Source organism: Scophthalmus maximus, chromosome 10, assembly GCF_022379125.1.
Source record: "Scophthalmus maximus strain ysfricsl-2021 chromosome 10, ASM2237912v1, whole genome shotgun sequence".
Taxonomy (NCBI): domain Eukaryota; kingdom Metazoa; phylum Chordata; class Actinopteri; order Pleuronectiformes; family Scophthalmidae; genus Scophthalmus; species Scophthalmus maximus.
In genome coordinates this window covers 13,897,450-13,921,467 of record NC_061524.1, presented here as the reverse complement: position 1 = coordinate 13,921,467, position 24,018 = coordinate 13,897,450, and the positions used below count along the sequence as shown (strand labels likewise).

The window sequence follows — 24,018 nt, the reverse complement described above, 5'->3', positions numbered from 1 at the left end:
CTTTTCTATAGAGCACTAAAAATCCCCATGATGTTGTTTTTAATTGGGGGGAAGGCATCTGCCATCTGCCACTCCTCAAGGACCCTTCCTGGCTATTTTTGTTTTTGTGGTTATATTTGAACAACTGTTTGAGAAATCAGAAGGAAAGCTCTGAAGCTGCTACAGCCTTCAGCACCACCTGTGGCAAGCTGCTAAAGACTGCATCCTTCATCCACCATCGTGTGAATGTGTTGTATTAATTGTAAGTTTTAAAGTTTGCCGTTTTGTTATTTTATTTCATGATTTAACATAAGGTATGAAAGGGTTATGAATGGGCAAGTTATTCTCATGAAACTGCAGGGCATTGGAGGCATATACTTACTGTCTTATAAAAACAGATTTGGAATAAAAAAAATGAATAATACTCCCAGGGTAGGGGATCTATTGCATCAGAGCTTGAGCCCTACTGACCTTGGAGGGTGGTGGCAAAATGACCAAATGGTCAATGATGCTGTCCTACCACAAGAGGACCCCGCAACATGGGGTTGGAGCTGAGTTGGCCTCTGAACCTGGAAAAGTGCAAAGTGGGAATGAAAATCCAAAAAAGTAGGTGACGTAAATCTATCATGTCTTGTGTCTAGATAGCTGAATTATCATGAAGGATGAGACATCATTTTAAATGCACGTTTACACAATTACGTTGCTGCTTTTTGACATGAAGTGAAGCTAAAGAAGACATGGTTGGAAAATTATGGGGAGGCACATTTTAATGGCTAAATTACTATCTGGGCAAAATGCAAGTGCAGTCATACTATGTTTACAATGGTGCATATTCCTGCATTATTTTAATCATAATACTACACAACAAGCCCATGGGAGCATGTATTATTCCAGAATAGCAATACTGTAAAAACAGAAATATGGTGGAATGTGTAGTTAGTACAAGCAGTTTGTATCCAATTCATTTTACACAAAAAAAATTGCAATTATTAACAAGCTTTGACTGACTGGCTATCACTGAAAAGGTCCATAAGCAGGAAGCGGTTTGGAAAAAAATACTGTTTGACTAATGGGATTTACTTTGCCTCACTGATTAAAAACGTGAAGACACAAAATGTTATTTGCGGAAGGACTTATAAGAGAAATGTATTCAAGTTATGAAAAGTAAAAGTACTTATTATAAGGCCACAAACCTGTGGCATTGATTCCACATACAGACTATTATATATGAAAAAAGTGTTGGTCGCTTTTAAAATAACTTTAATAATGTAGCCAATATTTCACAACAGCCACATGTCAAATCATTTTAAATGATTGTCATTTAGGAAAATATGTTTTTCTTTTGGGTGTCCGCCCTCAGTCCGGGGGGGCCCGGGGGGGCCCGGGGGGGCCACCCTCCCTCCCTCCCTCCCGCGCTGTCGTCGGTCCTCCGTGCGCCACCATGGCGGCCCTGTGCGGGACGGGACTATCCGGAGGTGGGACCGGAGGGAGGAGCGGCCTGGAACGGTGACGTAGGATTGGAATGAGGGAGTGAGTGTTCCGGGTCAGAAGCTGGACGGGGAGAGGAAATTAACTCCGGGACGAGACGGAAAAAGAACGAGGCTTGTGCTGCCCGCCTCCACACGGAGATGTAGCCGAGAGGTTAGGTCCGCCGAGGAAAGAGAGAGGGCTCTGAAAAAAGAAAAGAGAAAAGAGGCGGCGGGGGGTCGACGTGAGACGGGGGGAGAGAGAGAGAGAGAGAGAGAGAGAGAGAGAGAGAGAGAGAGAGAGAGAGAGAGGGAAAAAAAAAACAGGTGCCTACAAAAGTGACCAAAGTGAGACGACGACGGAGAGCGAGTCCCCATGTTCGTCGCGGTCGTCGGCAGCAGCAGCAGCTGGAGTTTCGGTGTTCGTCGCTCCGCTCGCGTTTGACGGCGAATCCAGTCCGCGACTGTCCCGTCGGAGCAATCTGTTGCATCCCCCCCCTCCTCCACCTCCCCCCCCCCCGCTGTTTGTTTACCGCACGGGACCGAGGCGATCCGTCCGCAGCATGTTTCACTGTATCCCCCTGTGGCGGTGCAACCGTCACGTGGAGCTGATCGATAAGCGCCACTGCTCGCTGCTCTACGTGCCCGACGACATCTACCGCTACGGACGGAGTTTGGAGGAGCTGCTGCTGGATGCCAACCAACTGCGGGACTTGCCCAAGGTAAGCGGAACAAAACGCACACAACCCCCCCCCCCCCCCGATACGACGGCCACGGCTCCCGCCGGGGGTCTTCGGGAGGCAGGTCCCGTGTAGCGTGTCCCTCTGACACGGAGCTGAGCCGATCAGACGGGACCCGGGCACCACGCTAATGCGAGATCAGCAGCAAGGCACGATGGCTCAAACGTGGAGGTGGGACACCCCCCCCCCCCCCAATGCATTCTAATTCTTTTTCCCTTTTTTGTTGGCGGTTGGCAAGCTGCGTTATGGCGCATTACCGCCACCGAATGCATTCGTCGTGGTTGGACCATCGGACATGTGAGCTGAGATGTCACGGCCAAGGCCCGACGTCTGTGTCTAATATGTCAAACCTGTTTGGGCAGGTGAGGTCCCAACCGACTGTACCGAAATACCCAGTTCTTCACAGGAAGTAGAGTTTAACTAAACTGAACACTGAGGTCAAACTATTTCTGAAATATTGGGTCTGAATGATGGTGAATATGAGCAACATTTATTGTTTCTGCGGTAGATGTGATCACTAGTGATATGAAGGCAAAGCAGGAAGAAGCTTTCACTCTTCCAAATAAGACAACTCAACGTTGAAGGTTCCTTATTGAAATAGGCTTGACATGTACAACTTTTCAATTCAATCAGTTTAAGGTATAAAGATCTGCTTACCAAGCTTTTTCGTCGAAGTGTGATATCTGTACTCGGCCGATACCAAATACCGATATCTATAACTTGGCATGGAAATCATTGAAACAATTTTCATGCAACATAAATGAGTGAAAGAAACAAACATACTGTTTGATTTTACAGCTCCCAAAGTAATTCCTTCAAATGAATCTGATGATGTTCATTTAATCATGTGAAAAGTAGATAAATCCTCACATTTGATAATCCGGTACTTGTGAATGATTGGTATCTTTTCCTCAAACGAGTTTACAAAGTGATTCTTGGAAGCAGTTTTGAATCGGTCACAAAAGTGTTGTGTTGAAAGTACCAGGCTACAAAATAATATCTGTCTTTTCACCACCGGATAAATATTCCACGGATGGATGTTCCACAACATCAGTGACCACAATCCTTGACACACTCAAACACATTGTAAATCATGGGGTGATTGAAGTACTCCACCACTGTGGCTCTATTTATATTTCATAGAAACAATTCAGTTTGGTGAGGTGGAGATACAAGAAGCCCGTCCTTCTCACTTCTGACCCCAGCGCTCTGGATTAAGGGGGGTACCGGTTAAAAGATTTGCACGCTTGATCATTTTGTGTTTTTCTGTGTCCGAGCTCGAAGCTGTCGCTGCCACAGTCTGACCTGTGATGTATCCGATATTCATATAGACTTGAGCCCTCTACAGCGAGGCAAAGGATTACAGACTTTGTTTATGTTCCTTTTAACTTCTGCAGCCAAACTGGTTTTGTCGCTGAAGGTTCTCTCTGTTCCGCTCTGGCGAGTGTATTTTGAGCCTGACAAAATTTTTTGTTAGGTTTTATCACTGTAACCTTTTAATGACGAGGAGTGAATTTGTTAACATATTGGGTTTACAGCTGACAAGTTCCTGACGGGTGGACAGAGTACGGAATGAGACTTAGCGCCTTGAAAAACAGCTCTGACCTCATATAACTTAAAGGCCTTGATGCGTCAGATGTACAGCTGATAGGATTGAAGGACAGTGTGGACTATTTTGTGCCTTTGCAACGTTTTTCTCTTTCTTGACGTTCAACTGAATAGAACATCCAGTAATGTGATGTGCACATATCTTTCCATACAGCAGAAGAAAAACAACAACATTTTCTAGCCTTGGCAGGCCCATAGAAATTGGATGAAACAGAGATAATGTTCACCAGCTCCCATGGTCGCGTCACACTGCTCACTTTGTCCAAAGAAGAAAAGACAGGAACAGGTATTCTGACCGAAAACAAAGACGGCATTATGTGTTTTGTTGTCGCCTCGCTCATGCAGTTCTGTGGGCCAGTGTTTTCTAATGAATCATCGGCCTGAATTGAAAAGTATACAGACCAATAAAACCATAAACCATACGCAGCGCACCTGACGAACTAGGCGCTGGCATAGTGAGAACTCTGTCCGTGGTCTGAAGATGTGATTAGCTGGTGCACTCTCATCGTGAACACAAACACAACTGTTTGACAATTTAGAAACAGCTATACACAGGCTGGAAATATTCTAAGTATGTTTAGAGGATAGAGGGGCACATTTTTTTTGTTGCACGCCAACAAGAGAAACTGTTTATGGTGTTCTCCGGCATGTGACTAATGTCATCAATGCTTGCTGAGCGAACCCAAGAAACGTCCCACTGGATAAACCCTCGTATCAGTCCACTCCAGTGCTCGCTGCACCCGTGGCCTCATGACATTTGCCTCGGAGGTGGCCGACTGAATAAACGCTGACCGCTTCACTTTATTATTGTATTGGCAATGATGAAACAAAGCCTATATAGACGCAGTAGCATGTGTGCAAGTCAATCACTTCCACCAGTGGGCAGATAAAAACATGCACAAGGCAGCTTTTAATGGCAAGGTGAAATGGCAAAGGTGTGTTTTTACAGTAACAAGATGAGGCAAGTTGAACTCGAGTAGATAGTCCTGGAGACACAAAGTGCATTTTTGTATTTTAACGGCTGAACCCAATTTCTATTTTTTATTCTAGTTCTTAGGTAGTGGACTGAATAAGCGAATTAGTTTTCCCTGAAGCACCATCAGACTGGTTTGTAGATAAGAGTCATTACCTTACTAAGCAGCAGTCAAACTAACCGTCACCGAAGACTGGGAATGCAGGACTAGCTGGCTGCTGAAACGTGTTTGCATGTTCATCCAGTTTTAAAAATGGATGTTGTTTCCAGTGTCTCCAGCTCCAGTGAAACTAACATAGAAAAGGCATTGGTGTCTGTGTCAAAGACTTGTAAATGACCACTTCTCTTCATCTTACGTTTTGCTATTATTCTAATAACAACTCTTACATCTCGGTGTATATACTTCGAGAAGGACTCCTGAGTGAGACGACGTGAAGCACAGTTTGTACTGTTGGTAGAGTCAACAAAGCAGTCTGAGGTCAGATTTCACGTTGGGGATAATTGTATCGGAGTCTTTCGGTTAACTTAGACGATTGATCAGTTTTAAAGACGTACGGTTAGTTGCAGGCCTCAGATTATTATATTTTTCCAGCTGTTAGTTATTTCATTGAAATTGTGATGGGCATTATTTTACAAATGAACTGACTAAATGAGAAAAACAATCTGTAAATGAATTGATGACAAAAATAATCATTGGTTGCGGCTCAAGTTCGGGCATCACTAGGTGTTGGCGGGGGGCCTGCTGTCCTTACCAACAACTTGGTCTTTCAAAACTGACGCACAGCGATTGTCGGTGATGGCGAGAAGAAGCAATATCCGGTCTGAGACAGGAACCTGCCGGGGTCATGACATGTTAGAAGCGGTTAAGAAAGTGGTGCTACGAATCCCAAGGCAGCATGCTTGTGGCTGAACTGACATAGAAACTGTCACGTGATCGTCCAGAAAAGACAGAACTGTGGTAAAAGGACGTTGCAGTTTTTGCTCCGTGGTTGTGGTGGAGACAGTTTCACGTCTATAGCCGACACTGTGATATACTAACACGTGCATGTGGATGTGTAACTTACAGGTAGCTTTAAAGTCAAAGCTGAATTAGACTTGTCTAAGAGTTCAATACTCATTTCTTTTACTTAAGTATTTATTGCTATCGGGTTGTGACCTGGCAAATGAAATCAGCATGAGGTGTAGTTGTGTGTTTTTTGTCATATAACTATATACATGTAGCCTATAATGTTGTCCAGGTAAATGGAAAAACTCGTTTTTAATACTTATTTTTAATGCTGAATAGTATAAATTTTGGTTTGGTTGTGCAAAGAATATTTGTTACCACACTACAAACGTGCATCTTGTTTTATTACATGACAGCCTGCAGTGCACTAATCCACGTACTTGCCTCCCAAAACCACCATCATCATCATCATCGGTGCTAAAGGTGAAACTGAAGATTCAAACATTGACTCGGGAGCTGAGAAGATGGTTGATGTATTCTTGACTCAGCCTGTTTAGGTTTTGGTGTGTCACACATGGGTGACTGTTGGGGGCGTGTTGCTGAATGACACCAACAGGAAGAACAGGTTTTCTGTCGCTGTGAGCTCGTCAACGTGAGGATCACAATGCTTGTTGCCTTTCTTTATTTTTGTCATTTTTTTCCCTTTGAGTCCTTGATACTGAAGGTTTCAAAGTTTGCTTCTGACTGAGATTTGCTGTGTTGTGAAGGAGGGGCGTAGAACAAGTCTGCACTAACCAAGACTCCCTTAATGATTTCATCGAGACAGAGACAACTCTTTGAGCTGTTGACTACAGACTTGGAGACTGAGACTACAGTCACAGTTTGGGATTCGGGATGGGAAGCCCCACATCCTAATCATCTGAAACAGCGGAATCGTATGCCTAATTAATTCTTTCTGTCAATGCTGGCATGTATTTCTTACAATTGGATTCATGGTGGATATGGAAGGAAAGGTCCAAAGCGTGTTTTCATTTCACAAAGAAATGTGGCGATAGTGACGCTCGTAATATCTGTAAAATGGTCATTTCAAGAAAACATTGAAACACATGTAATATCCTGAAACATCTTTCTAGACGGGATGGGTTGAAATTCCAGGAATGCTATGTATTTGACACAGTGCCACTGCTTCCAAACCAAGCAGCACGTCCGTTACTGAGGGTTAATATCCCACGTTGTAATAACTTTAGAGCCACGCAGGCAGGAGTGGCAGACTTTTTCTTTGACTGAGAAAACCAAAACTAAAACAAATTCTTTACATGTTTTCTCTTTGGATTTAGATGATGACAGACAGACTGTTGCTGCAGCCAGCTCACAGACATTCCTTTTTTCCTGCTCTGTTTCTCTACATTGCAACCGTAGACTATATTAACATGGATGAAGCGTCTCTCCACTTCCTCCCTTTTGTACAAAACTTAAACTAAATTAAACCAACCTTCCTGGAAGAATTAACACCTGAAAATAAGAACTACCTAAAATGACAGAAACCACCTTTGAGAAAAATTCAATTGGCGTGTACTTTGACCTTTTAGTTTGGTCCATATCTGCTCAACATAGAGGTGACTCTAAGAAAACAGTTTCATTATGCTGAAAATGTGTTAAGGTAAAGTTTTGTTCCCACAAAAAATTTATCAGAGTTCGTTAAGGCAATGTAGTCCGACCGATAATCAGAGTTGATTTTGGCTTTGGTATCAATTAAATCTTTTTCAATTCTGTCGCTACTCAAAGTGTTTTCTACAAGGAAAATGTGAAAGTGAAATTAAGCTGGTTAAATCGCGAAAGCTCAGACAGTGATTACTTGTAGGAGTACAGGTTTGTTTGCTCGATGAAATGATGGATTAGAGACTGTTTGTACTCCATAAAGACCTTGGAATGGAAAGTGCATTTTGTAATAGGGTGGAGTTTGACTTTTGGACTCTTGGGCCTTACTTCTTGTGCACACATTATTAAAATATGATCCGTTTTTATGGATATGGTCCACGGATAATGAGGAACAGTTTAAGGAGTTTTTACAAAATGCAAAGGAATATTACAGATTGCCTACTGCCATTAGCCAAGACCAGATGCACAGGTGAGCTGGCAGTCCAATAACCTTAATGTTTCGTTATGTGCGGCCTGTTAGCTTTCATAGCTTTGCTTTTTTCCACTTCTTCATTGCCCACATTCAACTTGCAGAAGGAAAGCGTAGTCACTGGGTCCTGTACTTTGAGGGCAGTGGCAGTTAAGTATTATTGCAAGTGGCACAATCATTAAAAAATAATCAGAGATCATTACAGCTGGTAATGTGTTGAAAAGTTGAGGCGGATTTTACAATAATGAGCTGCATTGGTCGCCTGTGCACCAGCTGCACTGATAATAATGAACCTTTATAACAGCTGGGTTGGACAATATCTACCTATTATAGCTATCGTAGATGAGTAACGTTTTCAATTCACTTCATTAGCCTTGAAATTACCTTTATAAACAGGAACCATACGCGGGTCCAGGTTTCCCTCTTAAATAATAAAGACCCTTTTTTTTTCTACAGCCTAAAATGTTTGACCTTTGAATGAGTGAAGTGTTCCCCTGCCAGATTTTAACATCACACACCATCCAAAACCTTTGGCTTATCAAACAGGTGTTTGTAAAAAAGGCTTGTTCAGCTTGAATTCACGTTAGTCACAATGGATTTTTCACAGCAGACGATATATATCTAAATTATAGAAGTATATTAAAAGCAGAAACTTGATACGTAATCCACTTTTTTTGCACCATACGGGACACAGATTAAAAGAGCACATTTAAGAGTCAGCTTCAGTAATTGAATGGAACTTTATGATTTTAGAAACTGTGTTCATCGATGAGGCTTCGTTGCCAGTTGGGCTGCCTTGTGACGGGCCACAGCAGAGAAAGCATAAAAGCCAAAGGGGAAGTTTTTCTGTTCTGTTTATGCCCAAACTTTAGGGAAACCTGAAGCAGCATTGTCAGCTACCTGCTTTGCCAACATGCAAGGTTCTGCCTGCTCTTGTTATGGGCGTCAAGTATGTGCTTGTGAAAATTGCTTTTGCCCTTTGAAAGAACTGTGCCAACTGGATCTCTCTTTCTCAGAAACTGACAACAAAGATCTGTACTCTGTACGTAGCGGCCTGGGTTGCTTGTCCTGTCAGTTGTAATTTTTCAGAAATGGCTTCTCGGTGAAGTAGGAGATGTCTGTGTCTGCTAATCCAATAAGCTACTCGAGAAGTTTGCTGTTAAGGAAGGTAGCGCAAATAGAGCAAAGAATTGAAAGTACACAGGCAAAACTGATCATGTTGCTCAAAATTGGTTTTATTGTTGCCTTCATCACTGTACGCATATATTCTCATGCTAAATGTTTTTGACTAGAAAACTGCCTTTAACCTAAGTCTTTTTCTTGCTTTCGGTTACAGTCAAGTCCTCTAGTCACCTGCCGTCCTTTTCTCTGCTTGCTATCCACATCCATTACACAAGGCGGAGAACTGGATGTTTCATAGTCCCGTCATAGCCCCACTCAACGTCAACCTGAAAACACTTGTGGGAATGTGCACTGCCTTTAAACATAAGAACTACAGTGCACTCCCGCATTATTATTTAAAGAAAATCTTCACAAGGTGCATGCTGCTGCAAGTAAACCAATTGTTTAAGATGTATCTGACTGGTTTTTACTTTTTAACTGAAGCTACATCTCTTTTTTTGTCTTTTTAGCCATTTTTCCAGCTGGTGAAACTAAGAAAACTTGGCCTGAGTGACAACGAGATCCAGAGACTTCCACCAGAAATAGCCAACTTCATGCAGCTGGTAGAACTGGACGTCTCTCGAAATGGTGAGAAGTACAACACTGACAGATTTACTCTCCTCATTTGTGAAACTTATGCAATAGACAAGCATGAGAAAAAAAAGAAGAAATCCTGGTTTGCATTAGCCTGAATCTCCCACTCCCAGTTTGCAGAGACTCGAATGTATTCCCTTTAGATGCACTGGTGAGGTTTCTCCAGCAACAGAGCAGAGGCCTTTTCACAGATTTGGCTTCATGGCAAAACCAAATTCAAACCAAAACAAGGTGCAAACAGTTCACACACTGTCCTATTAATGTAGAGTCCCGGTCAAGTGCACGTGTGTTGCACAGTCGCACATTTGATTTTATTTTGGTCCAAACTGAATGAATCGTATGGAAGAGAGACCTGAGCAACCCAACTACTGGGAAAAAAAGACCATATTTGCATTCATGACCGCAGCATGATTGTTCTGTTTTTATGTGACGTTATGTCTTTCATGTATTCTTTTTGTAATGAATGTTTTTTTTCTACAATGTGTTATTTTGACGTGTGTTATTTGACTCTTGCCGAATGTGTTGTTTGTTTGTATTTGATTGCAAGAACATGTTTTGAGATTTGAGTAGAAGAGCCATTTAGACGTGTCGTAACGTGCATTTTTCTGTAATTCAGATATTATGGAAATTCCAGAGAGCATTTCATACTGCAAAGCCCTCCAAGTGGCAGATTTCAGTGGAAATCCATTAACAAGGTAGGTACTCCCACAGATCATGTTGTTTTACTTATCAAAAAAAGAGGTAAACGAATTGTCAGTCATATTTAATAGTGTAATAGTGATCTCTTCTCAAATATTCACTTGCAAGGGTTTGTTATATCACTTAAACTATATATTTCACATATATTGATTTTTAAACTTGACATAAACAGACCTACTTATTCAGATTAGAACAGTTTATCTCAAAAATATCGGGATGACAAAAACATGGAGTACATGTGTGAAAATGAATAGAAAATATCTGTCTTATGGAGAGAAATTCACATTTCAGTTTTCAAAATTTTGTGTGTTTTTGAGATCCCCTGCTGGTAATCCTTCAACTATGTGCATTCATACAATCTCCTTGACAGATTGTAGATTTGTGCGTAGTTTGCTTTTGATTATTTGGATGATGCTAAGTCTAAATTATACCCCAGCAGGGGAAAACACATTACTAGTTCAGGAGGCAGCAATGAATAGTATTAGAAAGGCATCGGTGTTCAATACTTTTTAAGTGCACATGTGCTAGCACACGCACACACAATGCTCGTTTTTTTCCACAGTAGTAATCTAAATTTCCAGTAGTCCTCTTTGAACAGTTTCATAGTAAAGGTCATGTTACAACTGTGGGCGAGCAGGAATGTGATATAATTTTGTTCTGCCACACAGTAAATGAATGGGCATATTAAAGGCCCAATCTGTAACTATAAACATAACTAACAAAAAATAAATAACAATAACATAAGGTACATTCACATATGAAATTTAGATGGAAAATAGATTTTTTTGTGGGTTTCTGTATTACTTGTTTTATTAAAGGACCGGTCATGACTCATGTTATGATTTATGGCAGGTTTCAGTTTGGATTTCAGTGGTTGGACGTTGTGTTTATAACAGCCAGTTTTAGTTTACATGGAGTTCAACACTTGTGAGTGTGCCAGCTACAAACACCAGCAGCAGGCTGAAGGTGATGTCTTGTCTGTTATGGGACTTGTTGATGGCTTTCTTGATCTCTGGCTCACATTCGTCCCAAATACTCTTTCTGGAGAGACATACTGTACAGACGTTGCCTTTTTTTTTTAGTCTCACCCACATTTTTGTAGGAACGCTCAAAAGACATTTGCATGTACATTCGTGGCTCCCACCAATATGGAGATAACCAGATCTCAAAGGATGCAAGCATTCTTTTGTTGTTGTGATGGATCAAAGTGTGACCACAACTAGTGTCTAAGTCGTCCCATCTGGCCAGTCTGTGGTAATGTGGCGATAATGTGAGCAATTAAAAACTTGACAAAAGACAGTTTTGTCTTGGCGATGTGTTCGTTTAGAAAATGGGAGCTTGGCTACATACAATCCCTTTTTTGTAGGAGACCTGAGTGCAGAGACTTTTATTGCCTTCCCAAAGTGCTGGTAAACCATTGCCTGAGATTGCTTACAGTTCAGCAGACATATTGAAAAAGGTTATCGGATTAGAGTCCTCTATTTTTCCCAGTAACCAATATTCATCTGCAGTGTCAATGTCAAAAACATTAGTTGACAGATTTAAAAAATTTGAATTAAAATGAATCTCTTTAAATTTTCTGCTGGTGTTTCACAACATTGTGTTTTTTTCTTTTTTTTCTTTTCTTTTTTTTTACAGGTTACCTGAAAGCTTTCCAGAGCTGCGGAATCTAACATGCCTTTCCATCAATGATATTTCATTGCAAGTTCTCCCAGAAAACATTGGAAAGTAAGTGCATGCACTGTTTCATCACGTTTGCCTCGGCTGGATTTACTGGATTTCCTCTTTGCCAGTAAAACATTTTCCACAGTTTTATAGAAGCACCGCAAATGCATAACCTAAGGTTAAAATAACGTTTGGATTTCATGTAATTGTGTTATTTTGAAGCATCTTGATGCGCTCATTGCCTGAAGTGCATATCATCATGTAATGTGGATGTGAAGGCACATCCAATGTGTCACTCTGTTCTACTCTTAGTCTTTGTCTTAGTCTTTGCAGAGGGAAAATAACAATTTTTTTCTCATAAACGATTACAATTTATAAATAGTGGAGTGACACTGAACCGATGTCCTTTGTGATGTTATGTCTCTTAACAGACATTAAACTGTATTGTGTGTAAAAGCATCACATGTGGTATGACAGAGCTCTCTCATAGCTGAATATGTAATGTTTCGAGATCATTGGTATACCTCCTTCTGTACACTCACAAAACATTATGCAGTTAATACTATTACAGTATCGAAAGAAGCTCACAAAGCATTGCAATGTGCTTGGATGTGTTTTACATCCCATTCCCTTGATTAGAATCAATTCTCCTCGATGTCACTGCATTAGGGGAAAACAAACCAACCACGTTACTCTTCACAGACACATCAGTCAGTGTCCGCTCTTTGGCTGCGTTGTCCTTGTTCGTAAAAGGCAAAAAGGCTTGTTGAGAGATGCCATATAATCCGCAGTGGTAGAAACTGCATCTGCCCACATTCTTATTCCCATGAGGTCTCCCGTAGAGTTCAGCTCTAATTGGATTTAATTACAGAAGTATGTGCTTTTAGGTCAAATTGCCACAAAGGAAGTTTTTGGTGGAAGTTTAGAAGTCAAAGGAAACTGAACTTAAACTCCTTTAATTACTCTACATGTGCACTTGTGGTTAAAAATGTGATAATATTCCGATATGTGATCGGGGCTTTCTCAGGGGCGACTATCGACCATTGCTAAAAAACACCTTTTAATTTTTTTAATACACCTTTTTAATTGATGATTTAAAAAAAGAAAAATCATTTGTCAATAGAGTTGTTTTGTTTGAAGGCACTTTATTTTACATTGATTACTGTATTACAGCATTACATTTTGAATGATTATTGGCGGCGGTCTGGAAGGCATATTTTAACCATTAGATAGCTGCTGAAATGGTTCGAGCTTAACTACAGAGATTTGTCCCAGCAAGCGGTGGTGCCATAAATTAAAGATTATTGCTTAACCTCTCAAAGATAATGCAAGCATGGTGGCAAGCATATTTTTAGTGTTCACAGGTCAGGACCGTAGAATTTGAAACAACGCCATGGTACAATTTTGAGGCTTAATCTGATGTTATGCAGCCTTATGATAGACCTATATTAATTGGAACCCACCAGATAGATTTATTGACGAAGATCCAATAATACAATAATGGATCATCAATGGTTTGATTTTAAAAAGGTTTCAAAACTCAAACATAAACACAGTAAAACCAAACTCAACTAAGATTTTAATTCATGGTTGCTTTGAACTGAGTATTGCTTTGGAAATGTCATTAATAATATTCATGGTATGTTGTCTCTTGTCTGCCCTCCTATAAACCATGTGCTCCCTAGCAACAGTTTTTTCCATATAAATAATTCATTTCTATGTCCGCCCAAAAAAGATTTATTGAGGAAAAATGATTATTCCTTTCAGAAATCTGTGTTTGGTAGACTACCTAGTTGGCAGCCTTGTTTCTCACGGCAACGGCTACAAACTGAGCTGCGCATGTGACTGATTTACATTATTTTGAATGACATCTACAATTTTCCTACCAACTAAGTCACTTAAAGTTCAAGAGATCTCTCCACACCCAGTTCCTCACCGTGCAGAATGTGCCCCGCATATGTCCTTTATCTATCTTACGTAACGCAGTGACTCGAGGCCTGCTCTCTGTCAGGGGAGAAGGTAATGAAAACCATAACACAGTTGGAACAACACGCAGTGGGTTTTGGATAAGATAAATTTTAAGGGGTTATATTGCATCAAGTGTTTCCTCACAAAGAAAAGAAAAAGAAAATGGCATTCACAGGAACCTGAGATGTCTGATGCAGCTTGGTGGTTGTTGACATCTTTTGGCTGATCACGAAAACCAGATTTCAGACAGACTATGCTGGAAGATCCACCCCCCCCCCCCCCCCCCCGTCTTTTAATCTCTGGCTCTGTGTTTTGCTGTGGTGATTGAAAAAAAAAAACCCCTGACAGAAAGCAAGATTAACAAAAAGTAGCAGTTGAATTGCATGTCATCAAAGTTGAGCCTGTCCTTAAAGAGAGAACTGGTTTAAACACACAAGTTTTTGACAGTTATAGAGCTCACTTGGCTTAATTTCTAGATCAGAAATAAAATGTTGAAGAAAGTTGATAACTCTTAAATCCATCTCTAATCCCACATAAAAGATGAATTATTTAGTCTGGATCAACAAGATTGACTTTGTGCTTAACTACATGGCAGTTGTCATCAAAAAATTCCAATAGCTGAGGCCTACATGAGCACATAAGCAGCACTGTACTGTACTTTGGTCTGTGATAACCACTTAACACATTTTTGCTCTTCAAGATGCAGCAGTTGTTTATGCTGCTGCAATTTCAAGACCCTGATAAGACTGACACACCTCTAAAGTACATCCTGCTCTCCGATATCTGATTGCCGTGTGACGTTACACAGCCATATCAAGTTCTTTGTTTGAGAAACATTCAAAAGCATCATGTATAATGTTATTCTGTGTTGTGGAGAGGTATGAGTTTGTATGAGTTTATGTTTTCATGTCGTTTCCAGAAGTGTATGATGATCTTTCTTTTTCGTCCGTCTTTACAGCCTTTCCAATTTGGTATCACTAGAACTCAGAGAAAATCTGCTCACATTCCTACCTGAGTAAGTATTCAGCCACCTGCAATGTACATGTTGAGATATATATATATACACAACATATAGTATTGCTGTAGCTATATCTCCAATGTTCACTTTGTGTGCCGTAGTATGAAAGAGAGGCAATAAATTTATTTAATTTATTTCCATTTTAACTCCCCCTGCATCTGTCAACCACCACAGGTCACTATCTCTGCTTCATAGACTTGAAGAACTCGACCTAGGAAATAATGAGCTATACAGTCTGGTGAGTATTTTTCTTTTCTCTGGATGCTGGTGCTACTTGTTCAGTCAGCAGGAGGACATGTCGCCTCACGCGAAATGAGCAGAACAAAACCTTTCCCATTTCCCCCATTCTGGCCATGTCCAAGAAGATTAGCATCCCTCGAGAACAGCTTTCACCTCTTATCACGAAGATGGGAAGACGACCATCTGTTTAGAACTCTGGTTTTAAAGCTGTAATCTTATGTGAGCCGTCTAACTCCGATGGTGAATGATTTACTTGCAGATAATGCAAAGTCAGAGGGCAAAGAAATTGCTTTTCATGTGCTTCATTTCAATTAGACTTTATTCATCAGATTTGTGTACATTGAACACAGGCATTCACATTTTTGGATGTTGGAATTTCTCTACTCTCAGTTGTGTTAATTAATATTTGGATAATACCCCCCCCCCCCAATAACTTCCATAATTTTGACACAGGTCTGTCACATGCAATAAACGTAATAGATCTTTGAATTGACTTTTGATAAATCAAAAGCAGCCACTATGCCGAAAAACAGCACAGCAGGTGTAATACCCTCTTGAAGATATGTAGTGCAGTGAATCCTAAAACAAAATAACAAATAAGAATTTATTGAAGCATATGGGGGAGTTGTGGATCCATATCTCATCACCAATTTCAACTATTTTTTGGGGGGTTTATGCTTCCCGTGGTCTTGCTGTGTGTTCACACCATGAATTTGATTCAAAGAAAAAAGTATGTTGTCGCTAATATTGTATTTGTTTGCTTGTTGTCTTTTCTTTTTTCCTGTCTCTCTCCCTGCATTTCTTCCTCCCACACAGCCGGAGTCGATAGGCTGCCTTGTCAGCTTAAAGGACTTATGGCTGGATGGAAACCAGTTGGCTGAAATACCTGCGGTAGGCTATGCATGCAAATGTATTTCTAGCATTAATTTCCCTCTATTGATTATCAGACATTCATCTAGTAGTTTTTATTGCAGTGTGATTTGGCGCTATAAGGCTTTGACCAGCGAAAACAAAATAAAAGTTCAAATACAATCAGAAAATACAATTTGACCAAGAAAATCATGACATATATGTAAAATATGCGGCCAAAACCTAAAAAATTGCGCAGTGCAGTGATTCCTCTTAAATAGTGTTGCTTAAATGCATGATAACATTATCAGAGTGGACAGACATGTCTTGTGTCCTGAGATTAAATGTTTCAAATTCATTCTCCTCTGCTTTTTCGAGATTGTATTTGCCCCCTGTATTGTTGTAACTTCACATGTATGTGTTTGCTCTGAACCTCAGGAGATGGGCAGTATGAAGAGCCTGCTGTGTCTGGATGTGTCAGAGAACAAACTGGGGAACCTCCCCGAGGAGCTGGGAGGCCTGCTGTCACTATGTGACCTGCTGGTGTCTCAGAACTTCATTGATGCTTTACCTGAGAGCATTGGTAAGCACCTTGTTAGCATTATGATGCCTATTTAATAGGTTATTTCTCATCGCTGGGTAATCCTCACATATGGGAATATACGGCTTTTCCCTTTAACATTTCAATTAAAATGGCTCTGTCAAGTGTGCCAAAATGCCGGCACGCTTGTACCATTGCATTGCCTTTCGTCTTTTGTTTAAAAGAGATTCACTCACGATTTTGGATGATAACTAGCTTTTGCTCCTCTGTGGTTTTTAAAGCACTCATTGTGATTCAGAAGAAAAGAGTCTGCCATATGAATGTATTGAAAACACAACTAAAAATAAATCTCACTTTTAAGAGATGGCAACATACATTTTCCTGTGTCACAGCAACTGCCTCACTGGTGTGCTAGTTAATGTCCAAACAATGTTTATCATGTCTTTAATATGTATTTTTTTTTCTCTGCAGGAAAACTGCGGAAGCTCTCTATCCTGAAAGCTGATCAGAATAAACTAACTTATCTTCCAGAGAGCATCGGCAACTGTGAAAGTCTCACTGAACTTGTGCTCACAGAGAACCATCTACAGGTATGTCTGCAACTGTGTTAACGTGTATAGTCGAAAAATACTTTGGTGTGAGTATCGTCACATGGCCTTGACTACTACCCATGTTAACCAGCTATAGGCAAGGCTGATGTGAGGACCGTTGAAGTACATATGCTTAAAATAATTACTAACACATATACTAAACATTGACACTTGAAACATCCGAAGAAAGGAATGTAGTGTTCGTTTCAAAAAGGCGACATGGGCGACAGGCATTTCAGCTCCGTATGAGTGTTAATCCCTGTCCATCACGTGACCATTCACGTACACTGGGCATGTGCGTGCCGGTGTAAACAGGAAGCAGATTATCCGCTCTGCAGTTGGTTACTTAGTTGCCGAAAAAAACTACGAAGGAGAAATAACAATAGGTGAAATGTAAGAGCAGGGGTTTCTTCTCTTGGACAGGTAACGAGGTGGAACTAGTGCTTTCAGTAAGTAATTACAACGTTTCGCCTTCACCCCTGGTAATCGAGTCGCGACTGATAAGAACTAATCGGGAAACTCCCTTCCCAACTTCTCCATTTTAGTTGCACAGAAACGCCAGACTAGTCAGGACGGGAAAACTAAAACCCAGTAGCCTGAGTTGGACTGGCCTATTTGTGAACTTCGATATCATGTAATAAGAACCTAACAAAATTACCCATGTTTTTTCAAATTTAGGAATAAATAGATTTTGTAGTTTAAAGTTAACACAACTATTTTATCAGTGTCAAGGCCGCTCTCACCTGTTCGTCTGATTTTCTGTCACACCCCCTTTTGTCTTTGCATGAGAGCACTGCTCTACTGATGACACATGGATCATGGATCTTTGTTGTCTATGATGTTCTCATTTTTAATGGTAAATTGACCCATGGAACAAAGTTTCTCTAAACAGCAAGATAATGTAAAGACACAAATGAAATGCTCTTAATATGCTTTTGTGGTTTTTAAGATTATTTTTTTATTTTGGAAACTGGGCTTATTGTTGTTTTGATTTATTTGTTGCCACAGAGTTTGCCAAGGAGTATTGGGAAATTGAAGCTACTTTCAAACTTCAACTGTGACAGAAACCAGCTAATGTCACTCCCCAAGGAGGTAAGCTTTTCAATTGTCATTCAACACCTAAAAAAAATATGTGAGACCCAAAAACTGACAGTGTGTGTGGGTTTTTTTCGATCCAGAGATAAATCTTCTACAAATTCATATGGACAATGTGACAACAGCCAAGTTTATGGTTGAAATATTCACTGCTGAACACGGGTATCAGTCAACTCTGACTGGTAACCCTCCTTTTTCTCACCAAAGGAACCAGAAAGACAGATGAGACATTATCTTCCCAGTGATTAACGGAAAAAAATGATTTAAAATACATTACATTTAAAGCCTGAAAGCCACAAATAACTTCCTGTATACGGTGCACATCGACATGCTCTTCATCTTCAGGTCCAAACTGCTGCTGCTGCCGTCACTTGTCTCGTCAGCTGTTCTCTGTTTGAGAACACTGATGTACATTTTTAGATTTTCATTTGCTATCTAAAGTTCATTCATGTTTTGGATCAACAGTGCTCTCGCTGTGCTCTCTCAGTTCACTTCTACTGCTCGGCCCTCTCTCGGTTTGCCCAGCTCCGTCTCCGTTGTCTTTGTGTGTGACGTGCTGTTCTACCCTCTTGTCTGTTTAAGTGAGGACACGCCTGGTTGAGAGCTTCATCTCAAAGGCTTCTTCAGACGTTGTACAATAGGCCTGTGTCTTAATGATGCAAAGGCTGCAGTGTTTGGAGAAAAAAAATAACAGTGCAACACACTTGGCCTAGATAATGAATTGATGGTGTCACTGTTTTCTCAAGCCAGCCATGCGTGACAATCACAGCACGACCACGGCCGATGTATCGATTTTTGTTCTGCCGAATCCATTGATTGTTGATTAGTTGCTCCTAACGTTTTTATTCCCCCATGGCTGTATTTTGTCTGCGTTCACATGACATCTCCTTATACTTCATTTCCTGTTGAGTCCGTTCTCTGCTGTGTACAGAGGGAGCACTTAATCATATTTACTCGTCTAAATGATGAGCTTAACCTGCTCCTTTTAACATGATGATTCTCTGGAGCGCTGCTGATATCCTGCTCCTGCAGGTCTGCGTCTGAGCAGATTAATAGATTACGACCGCAGTTCAGCATAGCCCGTCAAGTCTCTGCTTTGTCTGCCTACCAGAACTAATTGTGCCTAATTTTAGGTCCCTCTGCCACATTCCATTGACATTTAACTAGTTCACCATTGAGATCTCCAATTCTGGGACAAAGTGCCCAAATCTAACAACAGATTTACTCTGTCTTTTGTCCTGGCATTGTCAAAACATACTACTTTATACTCCATATCCCTGTTGCTGTGACTGACATGCAGCCTATTCATGATGTCTCGTCTCTTACCTAGATCGGTGGCTGCCGCAGTCTGAATGTCTTCTGTGTACGAGAGAACAGACTGACGCGGATTCCGTCAGAGCTTTCGCAAGCCACAGAACTGCACGTGTTCGATGTCTCCGGAAATAGGTACTGTATGTGCAACAAGGTGGAGAGTGTAGTTCATAACAACATATCAGTAAAACCACACTCAACCGACCACAAGCTAGGTGTCATTATTTAAAAAAAAATTTTTTTAAAGCATAAACGGTAGCATTCAGCGGGCACAGACCGCTGTCAATGATAAGCAGTCCCCCCACCGTTATGCTGTTTCACCCAAAACTTGCATCCCCATCTCCTTCTGACCCACATATTTTGTTATTTATTTGTGAAGATGAGACTCAAAATGTCCCAAGTTTTACCCTCAACTCGCAACGGTGAGGAATCCAGCAAAACATTCCTGGACCCAGATCCGGACCCAAATTTCCCTGTTGTGGGACGAATAATGGATGATCTTATCTCGATCCCTATCAAAATCTACCTTTGAGAAAATCTCTCATGCGAATCCTGAAAACAGACAAAGTGAACCAATCACATAAACTCCTTGGCGAAGGTAAATTAGTAAATTAAAATAAACCCAAAAATTTAACAAAATACTATTTCTTGTTATTTTATCCTACTCAACAAATACTACTAGAAAAATATTTTCTACTTTCTCCCTGATCCCTTAAGCATTATAACTCACTCGCTGTCAGTTGGACGTTGTTTTGACTCTGATTCTCTGCCACTACCTGTTTGTCCAAACTTTGTCTAAAGAGAAACCTGCAGCAATTCTTGCTGCCTGAGTCAAACACACACTCACACACTCACACACTCACACACTCACACACACACACACACACACACACACACACACACACACACACACACACACACACACACACACACACACACACACACACACGCGTCCACCTCTGTGTCTGGGAAGTGTTTCCCTTCCTCCACACTGTCAAAACAACGACCAAGTTCGGCATCCTTAACGCTACACAAGAACAAATCTTAAACGTTTAACTCTGCAGTGTTGTGAAATAAGAACCGGCAGGTATCTCTCCTGGTTTCTTTCTATCCTGCAGTATATGATACGAGCTGGTTAGTGACTTGTGTTCCGTTTGTGTTTCCAGGCTCATCCACTTACCAATGTCGCTGACCACGCTACGGCTGAAAGCCTTGTGGCTGTCAGAGAACCAGTCGCAGCCTCTCCTCACCTTCCAGACCGACGAGGATCCTGACTCGGGTGAGAAGGTGCTGACCTGCGTGCTGCTGCCTCAGCAGCCGAGTGAACCAGACAATAAAGGTAATGTGTTTAACAAGTGGAGGCCTGAGCAGTATTCATTTTTCAGGACTGGTTGAGTGAAATGACGGCACCTGTGGTCATGACCAGTGTTTCTTTGCACGTGCGCTGTTTGCATGTATACACTGTATATGCAAGATCAATGTCCCCATGCCCATGAAGTGTCACGCGTGCTCTGGAGGGAAAGGACATCGCTGCCAGCGCTGTGACATTTGCGTAATATTCCTCATCAGTTCTTGCATCATTTAGTGCCCTGCAGTTTTGGTGACATTATCACATGATCTGCTCGGGGAAGCACAGCGTGTCCTGCGCCCTCTGATCCTTCCCTGCAGTACAGTATATCTCGATTATGAGGTCCTGTAAGGGATCACAGCCCCGACAACAGATCAGGCCCCCTCCTGTCCCTTGAGGCCCTCCTTGGTTGTGTTTTTCAGAAATGCAGTGGATTGGACAGCTAAAGAGGCTTAGCAGCGGCTGGCCTGCTGCCATTAAAAGCTCGCCCACTGGGTGTATAGATGCGGCTGAGGGCCCGGCTCTATCTCTGCCAGATACTACAGTTAATTGTTTAGTTTTTTTCTTTGCTGTCATCCACAGTGTAAATCAGTATTTGCGATTCCCTGAAAAATTTGACTTTTTTTGCATTGTAAAAATGAAAAAAAAAGTTTGTCCCCCCCAAAGAAATGTTTACATTTATACATACATTTTTGTGACGTGCCATCTCTCTTGTGGGAGAGAATGCAGCTGTAAGACGGGGCGGACGTCCGACGTGCGACGCTCAAACTGAAGTTGGGGGCAGGGAAGATTGCGTTGCTGTAAGCCTGTGACTAAGCCGGGATTTGAAACTGTGATCTGGCAGTTTCAGGCTCTCTCTTATAAGTGCTGGGTTGTGTGACAGCTTTCATTTCTTGAGTTGGCAGATTGCAGAGAAGCAATCATGACAACCGTATTGATTGTAAAAATGCCAAAATTTTTACTTCACCGCTATTCATTCTGAACATTTTTGTGCAATGCGTGAATTCCAATAACACAAATTGTGTTGTCTCCTATAAAATCAACCCCAGGCTCTGATAATCTTGCCCGCTTTGGAGCCCTGGAGAGCCTGGTGAATGACATGGCAGACGATACGTGGGACAACAAAGCTGTGAACCGGATCAGTTCCATCCACTTCCTGGATGATGAGGAGGAGGAGGATGACGACAAGGTGAGAGTAGCATTGAGCTATGTTACTGTTACTAGAAACACATGAACGAGTTTCTGGGATGCACTGGGTGTTTACTGTGACTGCTTTAGCTAAATGCTGGAAAATTTCAGGAAAATATCCGGACTCAAGTACATGTCTGAATGCAGATTAAGGACATTGCTGACATGCTTGCCGGTGTTCAGCTCGGTCAAGTTGTTGCGAACAAGCATATTTGATTTGAAGTGTCTCTATTATGTTTTGCTACTTTGAAGGCCAAGGCTTTATAATTTAATAGTCATTTTGTAAAGACGTTCAGTTATTTTGAAACCTTTCCTCCTTTAACTCATCTGTTCTTTGCTCACCACCCAGACAAGGGTGCATACAACTACTCTCTTTTGGCTGCAGATCAGGCAAATGTGCCACTGATTTGAATCTTTCATTCACACAGGGAACTCTTCTTCGGCGGGCCACGCCTCACCCTGGTGAGCTGAAGACGATGAAGAAAGCGGCCGAGAACCTCCGCAACGACCTGAACGCTGCCAAAGGCCTGGACTCCAACAAAAATGAGGTCAATAACGCTGCAGATAGAGTGACCACGTCTGTGTGACCTTTACCTCAAATGTTTTTTACCTCCTGTCTCTCACCGTGTCGTCCTGCACAACCCCTGCAGCCCACCCCCACCCCCTAGTTTTTTTTCTTTTACCCACAAACCCCGTTGTGGCCTACCCCTCCTCTGGTTAAGCCCTGGGACGCCTGCAACCTTACTCCATCCCCAGTCCTGTGTAAAACGTGTTTGACTCAGTCGACCAGGGCCGCTGTGCCTTCCTTCTTTCGAATTAACGTCCACAGCAATAATCTGCACAGAGATGCTCCTTTTAAAAGATATTTTAAAGATTTAATACTTTTTTTTAAAAATGCCTCTTTTTAAAAATTTACATTAGGTAGTTGCACTATTATAAGTCTTTATAATATGGTCAAATCTTCTTAAATGTATTATATATATTTGTTCTATATCTATTTTTAAAACACTGGGTAAATACTTCTTTTTACATTTTGAGCAAACAAAAGCAGGAGTTTTTGGACCTACTGATTAAGGATTATTGTATAGTCTTTTGTGAATATTGATACTTTTATACTTTTCGGCAGCTCAGATGTAAATAAATATGTATAGTAAATTTCTTAATCAGTTGCAGATTTTCAACCTTTTTCTTCTCTGTTTCAAACCTGGTACTTTTTTCTTTTCTTTTTCCTCTTTAAATCAAAGCAATGAACAAAACACAGTCACTAATGTCTTATTCAAAGCATATAATTGTCAATGGGTGATTGGATGGCTTTGGATCCTCATTTTGTTCATCTGTAAAATATCAAGACCTTTATTTTGGATTAATGAATATATTTGGTTAATTAAGTTTGGAATAAAGTTATGCGCATCAAAGTTAAATGACTCACCTGCAATATAATTATGCAGGAATAACAAATGCCATCTTATTTATATGTGCTGTGCTTCACTGCTTTGCAATGTTTTTTCAAATAGATGCCAAAACCAGCTGTATATTTTTTTTAAAAAGTTTTCCTTGCCTTGCCTAACAGAGAGTACTGTTCAGAATAATCGTCACAGGTTTGGTGAGAAAGAGGTTTGTACCGCTAGGATGACATCCTCTCAAAATGCAGTTGTTAGAAGTTCCACTTGAATGCACTTCTCAGTGTTTCTCAGATCTTACTCTTTTATTATGGTACATGATAAGTTGTATTATTTTGTTTTAAACTGATTTGCAAAAAAATTGGACCTCAGAAATTGGTTCAAGTGATGGTTTTTATGTTCTTAATTATTTCCTGATCAAACTGCACAAGGCGGATCTCAAACAGGTGCTGGACCTGGAGATCTGGAGGACTTTTTAACCACTGATCAATAAAATGAGTGCAACACCAAA

At 41.0% G+C, this 24,018-nt stretch overlaps 1 protein-coding gene across 1 annotated transcript; it reads left to right on the top strand.

The window, feature by feature from the left end:
- The first annotated feature begins 1,506 nt into the window (after positions 1-1,506).
- On the top strand, positions 1,507-24,018 carry lrrc1 (leucine rich repeat containing 1). Its single transcript, XM_035606371.2, has 14 exons — positions 1,507-2,167; positions 9,472-9,589; positions 10,212-10,290; positions 11,933-12,022; positions 14,886-14,942; positions 15,120-15,183; positions 16,002-16,076; positions 16,473-16,617; positions 17,047-17,165; positions 18,174-18,257; positions 19,591-19,706; positions 20,738-20,910; positions 21,969-22,108; positions 22,536-24,018. The coding sequence occupies exons 1-14, from the start codon at positions 2,009-2,011 to the stop codon at positions 22,692-22,694; spliced, it is 1,578 nt and encodes a 525-aa protein (XP_035462264.1). The 5' UTR covers positions 1,507-2,008; the 3' UTR covers positions 22,695-24,018.

Coding starts and splice junctions, on each gene's coding strand:
- lrrc1 (XM_035606371.2), top strand. CDS start 2,009: ATGTTTCACTGTATCCCCCTGTGGCGGTGCAACCGTCACGTGGAGCTG. Junction 2,168..9,471: donor AACTGCGGGACTTGCCCAAG/GTAAGCGGAACA, acceptor TTGTCTTTTTAG/CCATTTTTCCAGCTGGTGAA. Junction 12,023..14,885: donor CTCCCAGAAAACATTGGAAA/GTAAGTGCATGC, acceptor CCGTCTTTACAG/CCTTTCCAATTTGGTATCAC.